We start from the raw sequence: 16001 nt of genomic DNA on the forward strand, positions 1-16001 counted from the left end.
AAGGTTGCTTGCTCTCGACGCGCTCCAATTTAGGGAAAATGTCGTCTCCTTAGCATAGAGAGAAAGAAAAATCATATGAGGTCATGCTCGCCTCTTTAATTAGTGATGTCATATGAGTATTTCATCTATCTATGCTAAGGAGGCGACATTTCCCGTACATTGGAGCGCATCCAGAGTAACCAACCTTATAAAAGAACCTTGGTTGAAGTCGTGTTTGAAGATTGCCCATCTTCCCCTGTATTAGTGTGCACTGGAGTAAAATTATCTATATTGAGATGATATTACTTTAAGGTCAAGTACGCCAGAGGAATTTCAACGCCGTGAAGCGCAACCTCCATTTTGGAAATTTTTATGCATTCAAGACTACCGGTTGAAATATTAATTCAAGGCATATTAGGCTTGATCTGTAAACTTGACATAGTTCAGTAATATGCATGAATAATGTGGAATGAGTCAGAGACATACACAGGGGTTCTATAGGGGTTCAGCCCCCTTCCCTGGATCAGTAAAGTCTATGGTGTCCATTGTTTTTTCAGGCCCGGCGGGTGCTGAGCGTCGCCTTCCCTGAAAAAAAATGTTTGCCCCTCCCCCCACACTTTATTATTCGGCCAAACTACGTAGGGTCAAGTATATCCGGTCAACATTAAGTATATCCGGTCAACATTAAGTATATCCGGTCAACATTAAGTATAACCGGTCAACATTAAGTATATCCGGTCAACATTAAGTATAACCGGTCAACATTAAGAATATCCGGTCAACATTAAGTATATCCGGTCAACATTAAGTATAACCGGTCAACATTAAGTATATCCGGTCAACATTAAGAATATCCGGTCGACATTAAGTATATCCGGTCAACATTAAGTATATCCGGTTAACATTAAAATAAAAAAATACAAGACTAATCTAACAAACCCTGGACTATTTCCCAGTCACAAGTACTGGTGGAAAAATCATAAATTCATACCAAAGTGTGAAGGTAGGTGAAAGTCTTTTCATATGGGGTGTTTTTATGTTTTATAAACTTGACACATTTGCCATTTAAGGAAAGATGGTTATTGAGTATCATATGCCCTTGCCTGCACAGTTTTGGGATGGTTATCATCATATGCAGCTCTGCCAGCACAGTTTTGGGATGGTTTCCAAAACTTACAGTTCTTCATTTTGAGATTGCTGAAAGCAGAGAAGATCAAGATAAATTTAAGGTTTATTCAATTTTATACATCAATTCATTTTCAGGCATAAGTTTTCGCTTTTTCATTCACAGGGTTACCCACTAAGGACAATTTTTATCAACTTGAAACTCTTTTAATATAATATAATATTTAGATTCCTGCCTTGTCATGGGCAAATCAAGTGATCAAATGCATTAAACAGTTAAAATTCAATTTGATTCATTACTTTGATTTCTTATAATGTTTTTTTTAAACCAATATCCGTATTTTTAGTATTAATGTTGTGATAAAGTCTCTTTTTCTGATTTTAGAATATTTGGATATTTTTGTCAAAATAAACAATTTAAGCATCTTCAAACATTCTTTTACTTATATGTTAATGTTAATGATACTCCACCGGAATTAAAACATGAGAAAAAAACATGATTATTGTTGTTAATTTACTATTTCAAAATAAATGCTATGAGTTTCTTGACAAGTTAAAAAATAAAAAGTCTTAATAGTTTTAAAATACAGTCACAATGGTGGTCTTCAAAACTTTCTATTTTTACGCTTTCTTTAAACATTTTATACACTTTATACACTTTCAATATCTGCACAAATATCAATATCTCCCCCCCCCAAAAAAAAAAATTATTATTTTTTGGGGGGGGGGGGGGCTATTAAGAGGGGTCAACGAGCAGGAACAAATATCTCTGTTCTTTTATTTCTTTAAAGAAAAAATCCAAATATTTTCTTGCAAAAAAGTAATTTTCCATAAATATCTATTATATTTCAATATAGAGCTCAGGACACCAGCTTTCCAAAATGTGGCTGATTTTGTTCTCACCAACGAGGTTATAGTGTACTGCATATTTGTTTATTATAAGTGGATTCTGGCCTAACCTATAGTACAGAACGTCCCATATCAAATTAGATCATCTCCAAGTTTTAACGCCGAAATAAACCCATAATACACGATAAACTTTGCATTTTCCGCAAGCAAATTCTTACATTAGCCTTATTCAATTTTTCAAAACAATTCATTCTTCTTAAATTTTCTGATTAGTCCGGAAAATCTTAATTTAGACCGATTGACGATCTAATATGATGTGGGACACCCTGTATATCAATATTAGTAAACATTTGAAAGTGTACAGTACAGCTAACTGAGCACACAGGTAGAGAACTATCATCCCCCCGGTTCTCACACTATCCAATTCCAAACTGACCATGAAATGACCTAAACTGTAAAAACTGGTAAAATCCCGAAAAATTGCAAAATATTAAAAAAATCGCGTTTATTCTGTGGGCATGCGATTTCATGGTTGGCTTTATTTTTGCATTTTTGTACTATGGATTAATTAAATGGTGTGCGACATCAAGGGCTATATTCCATACTCCGTGACCCTAGTAGTCATGACTCTTAACCTCTAACGGAAGACGACAATTGAAAATACCTTAACGCATTCTTATCTTGCAAACATAACCCAAGTTGAAAGAGTACTCTTTGAACTTTACGTGCATGAGTGTGCACTTTCTTATCTTTACAAGAGTGTGAAAACTTAAATTTAGATTTTTAAAAAATATATTTTTTTTTGTGAATAATATTCTTTTTACTTATCTAAAAACTGCTGCACGTCGAAAAATAATAAATTAGTATTCTTGGGATTTCAAAAAAGAAACAACAATGTTTGTCATTTATTATAAATGACCTTAATTTTAAAAGCACTATTTTTGAATTAATAATATTAATAATGTATATTGGGACACCCTGTATTGTATGTACACAGATATTTGACAAGCACTGCCTGCAGTTTATCTTTAACTACAACTCTTCTTATTATTACTATAGAATGGAAACCTACATGATAATATTGCTTCTTGCAGTTGGTTTGTATACAGTATTCCCAAGAAACGAGAGAAGATTATTAGGTATCGTCTAGTATATATACAGTTAAAAAAGTTTATGATGTATGTATATCTTGGGTACCCAGCTTTGACAGGAAACTAAGATTTTTCTTTAAAAGTCAACATACTCAATTTCTAGAAATTTTAAACATGCTAAGAACATTACCGTGGTCCTACTGAGTTCCCATTTAAGAATTCAAATCAACTCGGTCAAGGGGTTTATGAGTTATGATAAAACATACTTTTATACTACTTTATTTTACTGTTCAGCTTGCTCTAGCTGATTAATAGTTGGGCCGGTACATGAAATACGTAAGGATGGGGGTTAGGAGATTGGTTTATTGTCAACAACAGTGTACAACTAAATATACTTCAAGTTCTAATTTATCTCTTCATTCATATTTTTCTTAATTGTTTTATTTATTTCTTTTTTAAATTCATATTTCATTAAATATTTATTATTCAAATTAAATACAATTACTCAATATCCACATTTTTTAAAGTTTTGCTGAAACTGAAGGGATCGGAAAATGAACTTTATTCTCTCCAGAATATAGAGTAAGTTTAGATTCATACATTAAAAAAGATATTTAAACAATAAAAGCAAAATTTATATAAATAAATATTACATTTTAGTGATATTTTGAAGATAGAGAGAAATTTAGATGGACATTTAGGCAAAGATGATAAACTGACAGTAAGTTTTTTCATTTGGCTTTTTATAAAATCGTAATTTTTCTGATCATTTGAATAAAACTTGTAGATTCAAACTTAATCTATAATCTCCGGTAGAAGAGAATGTCGCAAGGGGCGTATACAGGATATATTTTAGGGGGGGGGGGCCTTGACCTTTTCCAAAATTATCTGAAACCTGAAGAATAAGTAGACGACATCAATGCGATAGTGAAGTCAATTTTATGTTTACAAAAAAGCAAATAGCCTTACTACAGTGAAACCCTTAATAACGAATACATCGAAAGAATTCATCAAATGTCGTAATCTTCACTTTCTGATAATGGAATGTTGCAGATATTTAGTTTTTTAATTAAATGATAATATGCAACTCTTCAAAACTGTTCTCGCATATTCATGGCTATTTATTTATCTTCGCAAATACTATAATTTACCTAATATAGTATAAAACTAATTGAAAAATTGTCAAGACGGCATTTGATAAATTCTTCCGATGTATTCGTTATTAAGGGTTTCACTGTAGTAAGTTATTAAATCAAATAATTAAGTGAGATGGGTCTCTTTACACTGCGAAAATGCTATTAATTAAGTGAGATGGGTCTCTTTACACTGCGTAATTGCTATTAATTAAGTGAGATGGGTCTCTTTACACTGCGTAATTGCTATTAATTAAGTGAGATGGGTCTCTTTACACTGCGTAATTGCTATGCAGCTCTTATTCATTGGACTACTTAAAGTATACCTCTTAAGTCTAAAAGTTGACTTTCTATTCCAAAGTTTTCTAGTATTCATTGTAGACTTATAATTTTGAATCCGATTTTACTTTTACCATACTAGGCTTTTAGGATGCTTCGCGCCCATCTTCTTTTTCAATTTTGAACATTTTCTCTTTGTATACATTATAAAAGAAAACAATATCATGGATTTTCAAAATTTTCAAAAATCGATTATTGTTACAGGCAAATTTTTGAAAATTCGATCATCCATATACCTTCCCTGGGTTCACATGAGGTCCTGCTAAAAAGTTGGTCCCGATCTGTTCAGCCGTTTATTGGATACAAAACAAACAAACACGCAGACAGACAGACACCCATACAAGTAAAGTATATTATATAAGTTTTTATCTCAGGTTGACTGGGAATACGCTCTGGTGTCGAAAAGAATATCTTCTGAGGATAGTGTAGAACAGTTGTCTAGATATTTTAACCAACTTACATTTATCAAGAAACTAGAGGTATATGTCTATTCTTACAAAATTAGAAAATGTTTTGAGTAAATTAAGTCCAAGAACTAAATTTGTTTGGTCGTTTTAAAGTTAAAAATACCCGTTTTTCAAATTGTTTAAAAATTGCGAAGCTTCAAAACTTGATTTAAAATTTGAATATTTAGACTTTGGTTTAAGTTTTAAAAACAAATTTTGAAGTTTTACATGCAGACAGTTTATCAGAAATTCTTTGACTATTAATTTATTTTTTGGTCATATTTTGGACTTTTTGGCCTAATTCCGCCCCTCCCTCCCCCCTCCCTCTTCAAATTAAAGTAAATCTAATTATCTAATATGCTTGCTTTCATTTTAAATCTATCTTTTATTTTATTAAAAAGCTATTACTGAGAAGAACTTGGAAATTCATTGACGACTTTTATATCGTCTTTGATACATGCGGCATTTTTTCATGAACACAATTATTTCAGTATTCCAGCTCAAACGCCTAAAATCGAAAACGCCTGGTTTTGAGATTTACACAATTTCCGGTCTACCATTTTTGAATCTTCAAAATTGACGGAGATATTGCAAAACTTTTACAAATTTCAATTTCTTTAACGAATTGAAATTGTCTTATTGTCTAATATTGTCTATTGTATTATCTTCGTCTATGATTAAGATCTAAGAAAGGTAGACCACTCAGACCACTTTATGAAAAGCTCGTCAGACGTGCAGCCTCGTTATTTAACTTTCTTTGCCATGCATTAAATCAAAGAAATCAAAGACGACTTTCAAGTCGTCTCTTAATTCCCATGATTCTTGGGACCAATACAGTTTTTTTTTCTCTCATTCATAACCGTAAAATCACGCGTGGTTCGTTATTACACGCGCACACTCTTTTTGTACAGACACACAACATGACTACAGTCATTGCAGAACAATGTCGTCAATTATATTTAAGCTTGAATAACGAGAGTTTATTGTAAACTTTAATAAAATTACATTCTTTGCAAGAAAATTTGGCTTATAGTGTTAACTTATATTTATAAATGATATATTTCATGCATATTAAACTGATTTTTAAGTAAACAATTAACAATAAACAAATATACTCTCCTAAACTGAAATATCAAGATTCTGATACACTGTATAACCCTTAGTACACGCCTTCGGTTCGTTATTGCTTACACACACTCTTTTGGTACAGACACACATACATGACGTTTCCGCCCCCTAATTCATAATTCAGCTCTTCTATGGAAAATATATATTTTCCATGTTTCAAAACAAAACCAAAAATTATTTTCTTCGTTTAAGATTAGAAAGATTATTTTTCATTATTACTACCTGAATTGCCTGGCGTTACCCCGGTCACTCATAGTTACCCCTACCGTTTACCCGCGCGTGGTCTTGAATCATGAATTTTGCAGTGCCCATAAAATTACAAAAATTCAGTATTTTTTAGCCTAGGTCACCCATGGGTTGCCTCAAAAAATGTCAGCCAATTTAGTTTAGCCGTTTGACCAGCGTTAGCTTTCGAAGAGCTTGATTATTTAAATTTTTTAGATTTATCCCTTTGAAGCAGCAGAGGGTAAACGGGTACTTATAAACTTTATCATCAAAATTAAAGGTAAAGCTGTAAAGCTTTAAAAAAATTCCGACATTTTATTATTTTTTTTTGCTGTTTATTCAGGGCTTTTTGTGAAGTATGTCACAGGCGAATCTTTGTCTCCCAGAGTAGGAACTGGAAAGGTAGCGGAGTAAAGTTTCTAGTTATTATTTTATTTTTTGTTGTTGAGTGGATTCTAAAAAAAGATATTTTTATCAATTCAAGAATGTAATAAAATGACAACAAATCGCAAATCAACAATTGTACAGTGGTAGGCGTTTATATTAATACAATGAAGACAACTTTTCGATTTAAGTTTTGATTTCTTAAAAGCTTTCTTCAAATTCGAAGCTTACAAGGAATCAAAGAAAAGCAATTAAATGACAGCTTCTCTTAGTTTCAATGTTCATGTGTATTCATGCTGTTAAAACCATGGTAGGCATCGGAAATAGTCTTCATTTTGTTGATATATACGACGACTGTGTCAGGTCCAAATTTAATCATTAACTCCCCGATAACAAGATTTTTGACGATAACGTAGAATGTTTTTTTTAATACTTTTACAGGAGGCATCAAGTTTTCTAAATGAGCTACGAACACAGATCTGCAGTGAACAGGCCAGGAGTCAAACATATTCATCAATCATGGTCAATATAATGAAGAAAAAAGTAAATATTTTTAATCTTGATAAATTGTATTTAAAGGGACTGCCAACGTAATTTCGAGGGAACGTCCAAATTTATTCCTTAGTCACAAAGTTATTTCTTTTTTTTTACATTTACAAAATGTTCCAGTTCACTTATAGAAACAAAGGTTAGATGCTTAATTCAAGTAATTAGCCGCTGAAAATGTTGCTAATCAAACAGTATCATTAGAGATGGATTTCTACATTTAATATTTTTAGGGGACTGAAAACAAAATGTCAAGTGACCCTCCATGCAAAAATGACAAAGCCCGACTAACAACAGTACCCCTGAAACCTTTAACTGATCATAATGTTGAAGTTATGGTCGTTTCTCAAGCTTTTTTCATAGAAACCAAAACATAAAAATAACAAATTTTTAAAGATAAATATGGATATCTCATTCATTCTTTATCAGACAATAGGTTTAAGGGTTCCAGCACTAACACACTAAGTCAGCTTAGTCTACATAGTTCATCTCTGCATTGATTTTTATAAAATTTGGCCTTTTACGTTCAGGACCCTGATGTATTTAGTATTTATGAGAACACCTGCCTTTTCAAACTATTTCCTTTGGTTGGAGCGACCATTTCACGGGTTGGAATCCCTCACTCTGAAAACTGGAATAATGTAAGTTTTTATTGAATTTTCATCAATTGACAGAATACATCTTAAACTCGGTTTGTTTGCAGAAAAAAAAGCTTGGAATGAAGAATTAAAAATAATAGAAACAAAAATGATACTCATGCAGTTTTGTGGGAGAAGCATGAATGGCCCATCCGTCTGTATCTAAGCTTATAAAATTCTTGAAGTTAAAAATTGAATTTTAATATTATAAGAAATGATTAGTACATTTGAAAGGGACCCTTCATGAGTTCCTAACACAATCACACAATTCTAAAAAGGACAGCCAATTTAATTAAATTGATATATCCAGAACTGTCTTGACAGTTTCTTTCAATGTTTCAAGCAAAAAGAATTATGGATTTCTTTTCACATTGCAATTCAGAATGTTTTCAGAAACTAACCGATTAACTGCCACATAATCTAGTTTTCTGTAAACCCGGTTTATCTGATGTCGCAGCATTTTATGAATTCTCATAGATCATGCATGAGTAGTCAAAGTTAGAAATATTATACTGCGTCAGGTTGGAAAGAATAATGGAAAATGTCTTCAATCAACATTTCATTTCTTAATTTTTTTGCCAAATCATTCAATACACTATTAAACTATTCTGCCAAAACATATAAAAGTAAATTTATTGTAGAATCGTAACAATAAAAGAAACCCTGTATGATAAATAAAATTTAAAAACTTTCAGATTGCCGTGGTTGAATACGAGTCAAGATCAGGCTTTTGCGATATGTCCTTATCCACAGTTATGGAGGTAAAACAATCATTTTAAATCTTATTCTTTACCATTTTATAGTAACTAAAGGGGGTGAAATGGAATTAATTATGGGAAGGTGTGTGTGTGTGGGGGGGGGGGGGGGGTGCTAATCGGAGATTTTTTATTGTTGAATACTCATAATCTCAATTACATGATCTTGATATCACTTAAGAGCACTTTAAGTTTTAGAATCGGTAAAATTATACCTTTCCAAATATCTATTTTTACTTTAATCCCCTAATCTAAGCTCCACTTAGCCCCTGACTAGGAAAGGTTACCTTCCAGGATATCGAATAAAGACTAAAATAATATGAAGATTAACAAAAGATCGATTTCAAGCATTTATCTAGATATCCTAAATATAAAAGTTCCCAGTTCAGGGTTCCTAACTGGTAAAAAAGGAACAATTGGAGATAAATGTAATCAAACCCAGAACTTAATTCTTCGTTTATCATTTATTTAAAAACAAAGACATTAAAACAAATTCTCTTTAATTGAAGTTCTTTTACTCCGAATTATTTAATATTTTAGGCTAACTTGCAATACAAGAAAGAGGGATTGAGTGACGCACAAACATATCTAACTCATAGAATAACGCATAAATAGTTTACATTAATATTTATATACACTTGTTAATAATCAATTGAATAAACGTACCAATAAGATAATGGTCAAAGTATTTTCTACAAAATTAGACCAAGGAAGACGCCTTTTTTACACTTTACTGAACATACAGGGTGTCCCAGGAAACATGACAGTATGCAAGACGACTTGAATATTGTCTTGATTTTTGATATAATTTGCTGCATATATTTGTCAACCTAATTTTAGAAGTAAATTTCTAGAGATAATAATCACAAAATTACACGCGTGATTCCAGAAAGAAGGCAGTGCAGTGCCTTGATATAATCAGCTGACCATTCTTAACTCCAGGAGTTTTTACTGCCATGTCAAGGGCAAATATAAACTCAAAAAATAATTCACAAAAAATCAAATATTTTCATAAAAATGCCAACTCTTAAGCTATTCTCATTTTGAAAGGGAAAATATAAAATCCCTTGTTAAAATGTTACAACCAAAACAGCTGAGTGTCAGAGTAGAAAGTAAGAAAGATAGAAAGTGTACGATCATGCGTCGTTTAGCGGCTTTCTCTCTTCATTTCGTACTCAGACGTGACTTTCAGACAGAACGAGTTTTAACAGTGATCCAATGATAACAGGTTTAATATCGAGTAAAAACTGGTTTCAGTAATCAAGTTGTGACCGAGTAAATATGTCATAAATAACCCTACTTAAAACTAATGCAAAAATAAAAGCGGTTTATTCATAAAAATATAAAAACATTTAAAAACTTAAATTCAAGTAAATAGTCAATTGAGCGCAACAATAGGACGAAAAACATTAGATCTCCATTTTATTTAAACTGGAGAAAAAAACCAACTCAAAAATCTTGAGAAGAGATTGCAAGAGAGATCTATTGATTACACAAGGTTTAACTTCTCCAAGCCAAGATGTCGAGCGGTTTCGTAGATTTTCTTCAATCCAGGGCATAATTCAGATTGTAGCCTATAACAAGAATTAGAGGGATAAAAAATCGCTTAAAATCCTTAATGTTGATTCGGATCGGAAGAGCAAAATTAAAACCTGAACAAATGTTTTACTCTCAAACACTTATTATTAGTGTCGACCAATGGCGGATCCGAATAAAATAGATCATAAGTATTTGTTAACCATTAATTTCAAAACCTCTGTAAAATGTCGTCTTCTACTGGAATCTCCTGTCGGAGACAGCCAAACCAAATTTCAGCCCGCTAATTCCATTGTCCTCCTCCGACGGAGCTTGAAACATTTCGTTGTTGTGAAATCATTAAAGTTAAGCAAAATATTTTCATAAGAAGCATAAGTGAATTTCGTTAAATATTCAACTGTAATTTTTTTCAGAAGTTAAAAACGTATTTCAATACTGACCAACAAATAAATCACCCCTTCCATACTTAAATAATTCGTAAGATTTTTTCCACTATTAACATTCATTATAACATTGTACAATTCAACATGACCTATAATTTATGTTATTTTTTAGGAAATAAAGATTTTGTTATCGAATTTCTGTGACGGGGTACTCTGTTGTGTGTGTATTGTTCGGCCATCGGGAAATAATCGTCTGGGGATAATAAACACCCCTTTCAAAATCCTAACCGGCCTATTATCCGGATTTGTCTAGCGTGTTGCTGTTATCTGTCAACAGTATTATAGCTAAAAATATTCAAAATAAATTAGTAATTATACATTGTACAGATCTTAGTAATCCTTTAAAATTATCACTTTTTTATAAAAATACTGGTAAGTAAAATAAACAATAGATCTGTTTGTCAATAACATTTGAAAAAACATGAACATTGATTCTCGTAAAAGTAAATTTAAAAATTTGCTAAAATACTTTATACTATAGTGTACTGCTATTAAGTAATTATCGTGCTATAATGTTAAATTAGCTGTAAGTTATAGCACGTGTACTATAAAGTTTTGATTGGTTCCCGGATTTTCTCAAATAAATTTAGGATATTTCCAATTACTAAAAATTTTGACTTCTGCTTTGTTTCAAAGCTTATTTGATCTAGAAACAGCCATTGAAAAAAGACAAGTTCACAAACGTTTCATAAAATAACATGTACAATTTTTTTTGCCACCACGTGCTATAAACTTTTTGGACTTAAATTTTCTCTATATCTGGAAGGTTCTCGCCTTTTTAGATTATTCTTTGTCCCTTGCTCAAGCTCGGGACAAAATTAAATCTAAAAAGGCTTGAACCTTATCGATGAAGAGAAAATTTCTGTCCAATAACTTAATAACACTGCGAACCAAAATAACAGTGTTGTAAATAGTAATACCACTTAGACAGTGTAAAATAGAGTAAACTTTACTGTTTTAGTGTGCAGACTTTATAGTACCATAGAGATACATAAGTTAGGAAAAAGGATTTGTTTATATTTTATCGTGACGTATCGTAGTTTTTTATGAAAAATTGATTGTGAACAAATCTAGATATTCTTGTGCAGGGTCGGTGTCATGAATGGTGCGGACTCCTGCATAGGGAAGGTTAAAGTTTCAACCATTTCAACACAATTATAGACATAAAAAGAAATGTTACGACATTTTCCGAAATTAATTAATGTATTTTGATTGGATATACACATTAGAAATTATCTAATTTGCAACACACTGCCAACATTGTGTTGACATGGTTAAAACTTTAGGGGAGTCCGCCCCATGCAATGTATCATCTGTACACTAAATAATATAACTTACAGTGCTGCACTGCACTGCACTGCACTGCACTGCACTGCACTGCACTGCACTGCACTGCACTGCATTGCATTGTTCTGTACCTGAGTGACACTGTACGTAGGTCCCCCTCTTGTATACACTCCACAGTAACATCGTCATACTTGTATCTTAAAAAAGAACATTTAAAATCAAGGGGTTGAAGGGGGGGGGGGGAATAAAAGGATAATATTAATATGTAGGGGCCAGAGAAGTTAAAAACAATTGCAATTCTTTTAATGCAAAAAGCTTTTTTTTTGTCGTTGTAAGAGATTGAATATTGAATGTTTAAGACTAAGGGTTATATTTAATCTCAAGAGTCAATTGAGCATTGTGATAAAAAATTATGATTTCTATTTCTATTAAAAAAGTTCAAAATAAAGATAAAAATAAACCCTTTAAAATAATGCGTACATACCTGTGTGTACTCCCATTAAATTGAATGTTACATCCTAAGTTGTCAGAGACATAACTTTCCAAGGTTTTCTAGAAAAAGCAATATTCAATGATTCATCCATTAATATTAAGTACAAAAAGTTTTAAGGACGTTATTTGGAGTGACTCACAATGTATGTCCGATTCACAATGGTACCCTTAAAACCTCAAAGATATTGTCGTTTTTCTATCTTCAAAAAGTGTTAAATTCTTTCTTAGCCTCTATATCGTTAATCAATTTTGTAGAGAAACTACAACTAAAACAATCAATTTTCCGCGATAAAAACTTGGATATCTCACTCCGTTTATTTATTAAAGATTTATTTATCAAAAAATTGTTTAGAATTATTTTCATTTAGAAAACATTAAGAATTTGTTGCAATTCCTTTCTAAATTTTTGATACTATTTGAATGTTCCATGCCAACATTAATTACAAGTTGAGAATGTAGAGAAAAAATGTGAAAAGATGTTGATATTGAAATGAGTTTAACCTTATACCTGGATTCCCAATGCTTGAAAAAGATATTTTTCTATTTCTGTTTTATCCTCTACACTAGAAACCCCCGCCCTGTCCAATCTCCTTGTAGTAAATAAATAATTTATTTATTTAATCATAAAAACTTATTTTTTAAGATAGTTGTCTTTTTCATCAAAAGTGAATAAAAAATTTATTTAAGTGCAATTAATCAAACTAGGTTAATATTTTTACAGGTTATCAAACCCCCAATTTCTTATAGAATCCACAAAGCTTACCTCAGAATCCACTTGTTTTTGATCTGCTTGAGCCATAGTCCCTCCTTCATGAGGGTATAGTCGAGGGTATCCCAGTATTCAACCATATACTCATCCTTCTCCCCTTCATTCATCTCAGCATTGTATTCAGATCCAGGACTGAAAATTAAATATCAATAGAATTTTCCAGACAACAAAACTTTTAATTATATGATTATTATAAACACGCTTAGTTGGTTCCCCTCCTCCTAGCCATTACGGTTTATTTTAAGTCTTCAGGCATATCCACCCTTTTCTTGGAATCATTTTCGATTATCTCTTGGTTTATTCAACTTAAATATCCTAAATTAGACCTAAATTCTTCAGTTAAAATTAACAATGTGGATATCTGGTTCAGCTGACATCGCTAGGCACTATCCCAATTATAAGTTCTAGACTCAATTTTTTATATCTATAAGGCTAAAAAGGTATTTTAAAGAATAACATAAAAAAGACAAAAATAAACTTATTCTTATCCTTGAAAACCTACCCCTATGCTCAGTAACTTTTCCATAAACTAACATGAGATATTTGTTTAAAATCATACCTGAAAACTCGTTCTATATTGACTTCCTTCTTCCCTGGTTGGACGGATGGGGTTGAACCGACCAGAGTTGGGTTGGTTTCTCCGGGTTCAGGTTTGGGTTCTCCGGGTTCAGGTTTATTAGCGAGATCTTCTCCTGAACAATCTCCAACACTAACACGCTCCCAACTATCACTGAAGGACAAAAACTAATATTTATTAAACCAACCAAATTCCGGGGACACAAAAATACTCACATAATAATGATTGCAATAAATTTAAAACATAATCTGAAACTAATAATCGTTAAATGTCGAGTTTGTGATTATAATGTAATTTTTTCGTTACTTCAGTGGCAAATAGACCTGTTTTATAAAAACAGATAAATTGTTCCACATTTCTGAAGTTGGCACCTCTTTTGTGAGACAAAACCGCTATGAAAAGAAAAATTCCGTAATCTAAGGATTTTCACAACTTCATTTTTAAACTTAAAGAATTTGATATAATTAATTTGTCGAAGGAAAAAAGTTGAAGCTTTTATTGATAAAATTAAGAATTACAAAACAATGCAATATCCTGTTGTGTACCTATCTCCGCTCCCCTCTCCCTCTTCATCAACAATCTTCTCTTTCATCTCTTCATGGACTTCCGCTTTCCCTTCCTCTTCTTTCTGGTCTTTACATCCTTCTTCCACGATAAGAATATTGTTTTTGTTCCCAGACTAAAATTCATTTACCATTTTAAGATAGTTTAGGACATATTTTTAAAGACAGTTATTGTAATTTGTAGTACCCCCCCCCCCTTAAAAATACCCGATTCACAACGGTGCCCTTGAAACCTTAATAGTGGTAATAATGTAGAAAAAGCAAACATTGCAATTAGCTGTTGATTGGGTTATGATAAAACCAGGGGCATTTTCAGGAAATGGTCCTGAGGGGGGGGATATAATAATTTTCCAATTGAGGGTAAAAAAAGGGAGGGGGGGGGGTATAACTACCTGGAAACCAAATTTTTTACATATTTAAGCCCTCATAAGCATTATGCAACCCTACCCCCTCCATTGTATACGCCCCAATATAAACTATAATTTGTATCTTATCATCATAAACAAAAAAGTGATTAATTTACCGTATCAGTATCTATTCTTTGAGATTCATCCAATAGCCATTCTCCATCAACTACCCACTTGTATTCATACCTGCAGCAAACATTTAACAATTAAAAGAATACACTAGCTCTTTTAAATAATAGGTATGACTCAATAAACTAAAACAATTTAATTTAAACAAAAATATACATCTGACCATTGTAATCCATAAATCTTTTTATGTAAATTTACTCTAAATCTAATTTTAATTTTAATGCCTGATTTTTTTTGTCTTATAAGCTCTAACCTGCCCGGTTTTAGGTCCAGGTTGACCTGCCACATGTCATGTGTCCTATCTGTAGGGCTGGGTTCCCACCCGTTGAACTCTCCAGCAATCTTTACATCTCCTCCCTTTCCTCTCCATTTCAGGCTTACAACCATTCTACAAACAGAAATAAGTCAAGTTGAACAAACCAATCAGGACCGTAACTAAGGGAGTGGGGGTCCCGTGCCCCCTCCCCGTGTCCCAAGAAACCTATTTCAGACCTCCCCCCCCCCCTGCAATGTGAATTGATCGGCTTGACTTAGTAACAAGTTTAGTTGAATGTCAGCTGAACTGTAAACGTGTAGAACAAGATTACAAAAAAATCGTTATTAAGGTATAAAAGTGTTTTAAAAAACATTTATTAAATTATAATACCTGGAGAAATTGACTTGTAAAGTAGATATATAGTTGGGAAAGGCAAATAATAACTTTAACGAAGATAAAAGGGTCAAATAAACACTCTAGATTGAACAGTGAACAATGTGTGTAGATTGTATACACTGAACTCAGACCAGCTGATTTCTTAACTCTCTCGACTCTCGGGTTTCAAGAAATACAGGATTTCAGGGGTGAGGCAAGAGGCACAGCTATTGAAGGGGGGGGGGGGGGGGGGTTAATACAGAGTATGTGAAAGAATATGGATTCTATTTTTTAGATGATCCCAGAAAATTAGAAGTTAAAATCGTGTAATACAAAAAAAAATTTAAAACTTTTTTATTTTTTCATATTTATAGTCATAATTGTTGTGGAAGAAGTTTTTATAAAGTACCCGGGAAGTTAAACCCTATTATACTGTGCAAATGTGTACTGCATTTTAAATTATGTTCGTACGTTCACAATAACCTTTGTATTCTGTACAGCTGTACTGTCTGGGTAGTACATCTGTATC

General features: G+C 32.3%; 2 protein-coding genes across 2 annotated transcripts; one reads left to right on the plus strand and one right to left on the minus strand.

Moving 5' to 3' along the window:
• Window positions 1–2951: 2951 nt before the first annotated feature.
• LOC111703805 (uncharacterized) lies at window positions 2952–9315 on the plus strand. Its single transcript, XM_023475868.1, has 10 exons — window positions 2952–3092; window positions 3572–3626; window positions 3705–3765; window positions 4891–4995; window positions 6532–6595; window positions 6659–6717; window positions 7141–7242; window positions 7776–7886; window positions 8579–8644; window positions 9179–9315. Exons 1-10 carry the CDS (start codon window positions 3014–3016, stop codon window positions 9251–9253), a joined length of 777 nt encoding a protein of 258 aa, XP_023331636.1. The 5' UTR covers window positions 2952–3013; the 3' UTR covers window positions 9254–9315.
• Window positions 9316–9950: 635 nt separating this feature from the next.
• On the minus strand, window positions 9951–15645 carry LOC111703786 (uncharacterized). Its single transcript, XM_023475835.1, has 10 exons — window positions 15488–15645; window positions 15095–15229; window positions 14829–14898; window positions 14288–14421; window positions 13725–13895; window positions 13160–13297; window positions 12905–12986; window positions 12389–12456; window positions 12036–12101; window positions 9951–10212 (listed from the first exon to the last, which is right to left on the minus strand). Exons 2-10 carry the CDS (start codon window positions 15226–15228, stop codon window positions 10128–10130), a joined length of 948 nt encoding a protein of 315 aa, XP_023331603.1. The 5' UTR covers window position 15229; window positions 15488–15645; the 3' UTR covers window positions 9951–10127.
• Window positions 15646–16001: the final 356 nt, after the last annotated feature.

The sequence above is a fragment of the Eurytemora carolleeae genome, unplaced genomic scaffold, assembly GCF_000591075.1.
Source record: "Eurytemora carolleeae unplaced genomic scaffold, Eaff_2.0 scaffold114, whole genome shotgun sequence".
Classification (NCBI taxonomy): Eukaryota; Metazoa; Arthropoda; class Copepoda; order Calanoida; family Temoridae; genus Eurytemora; species Eurytemora carolleeae.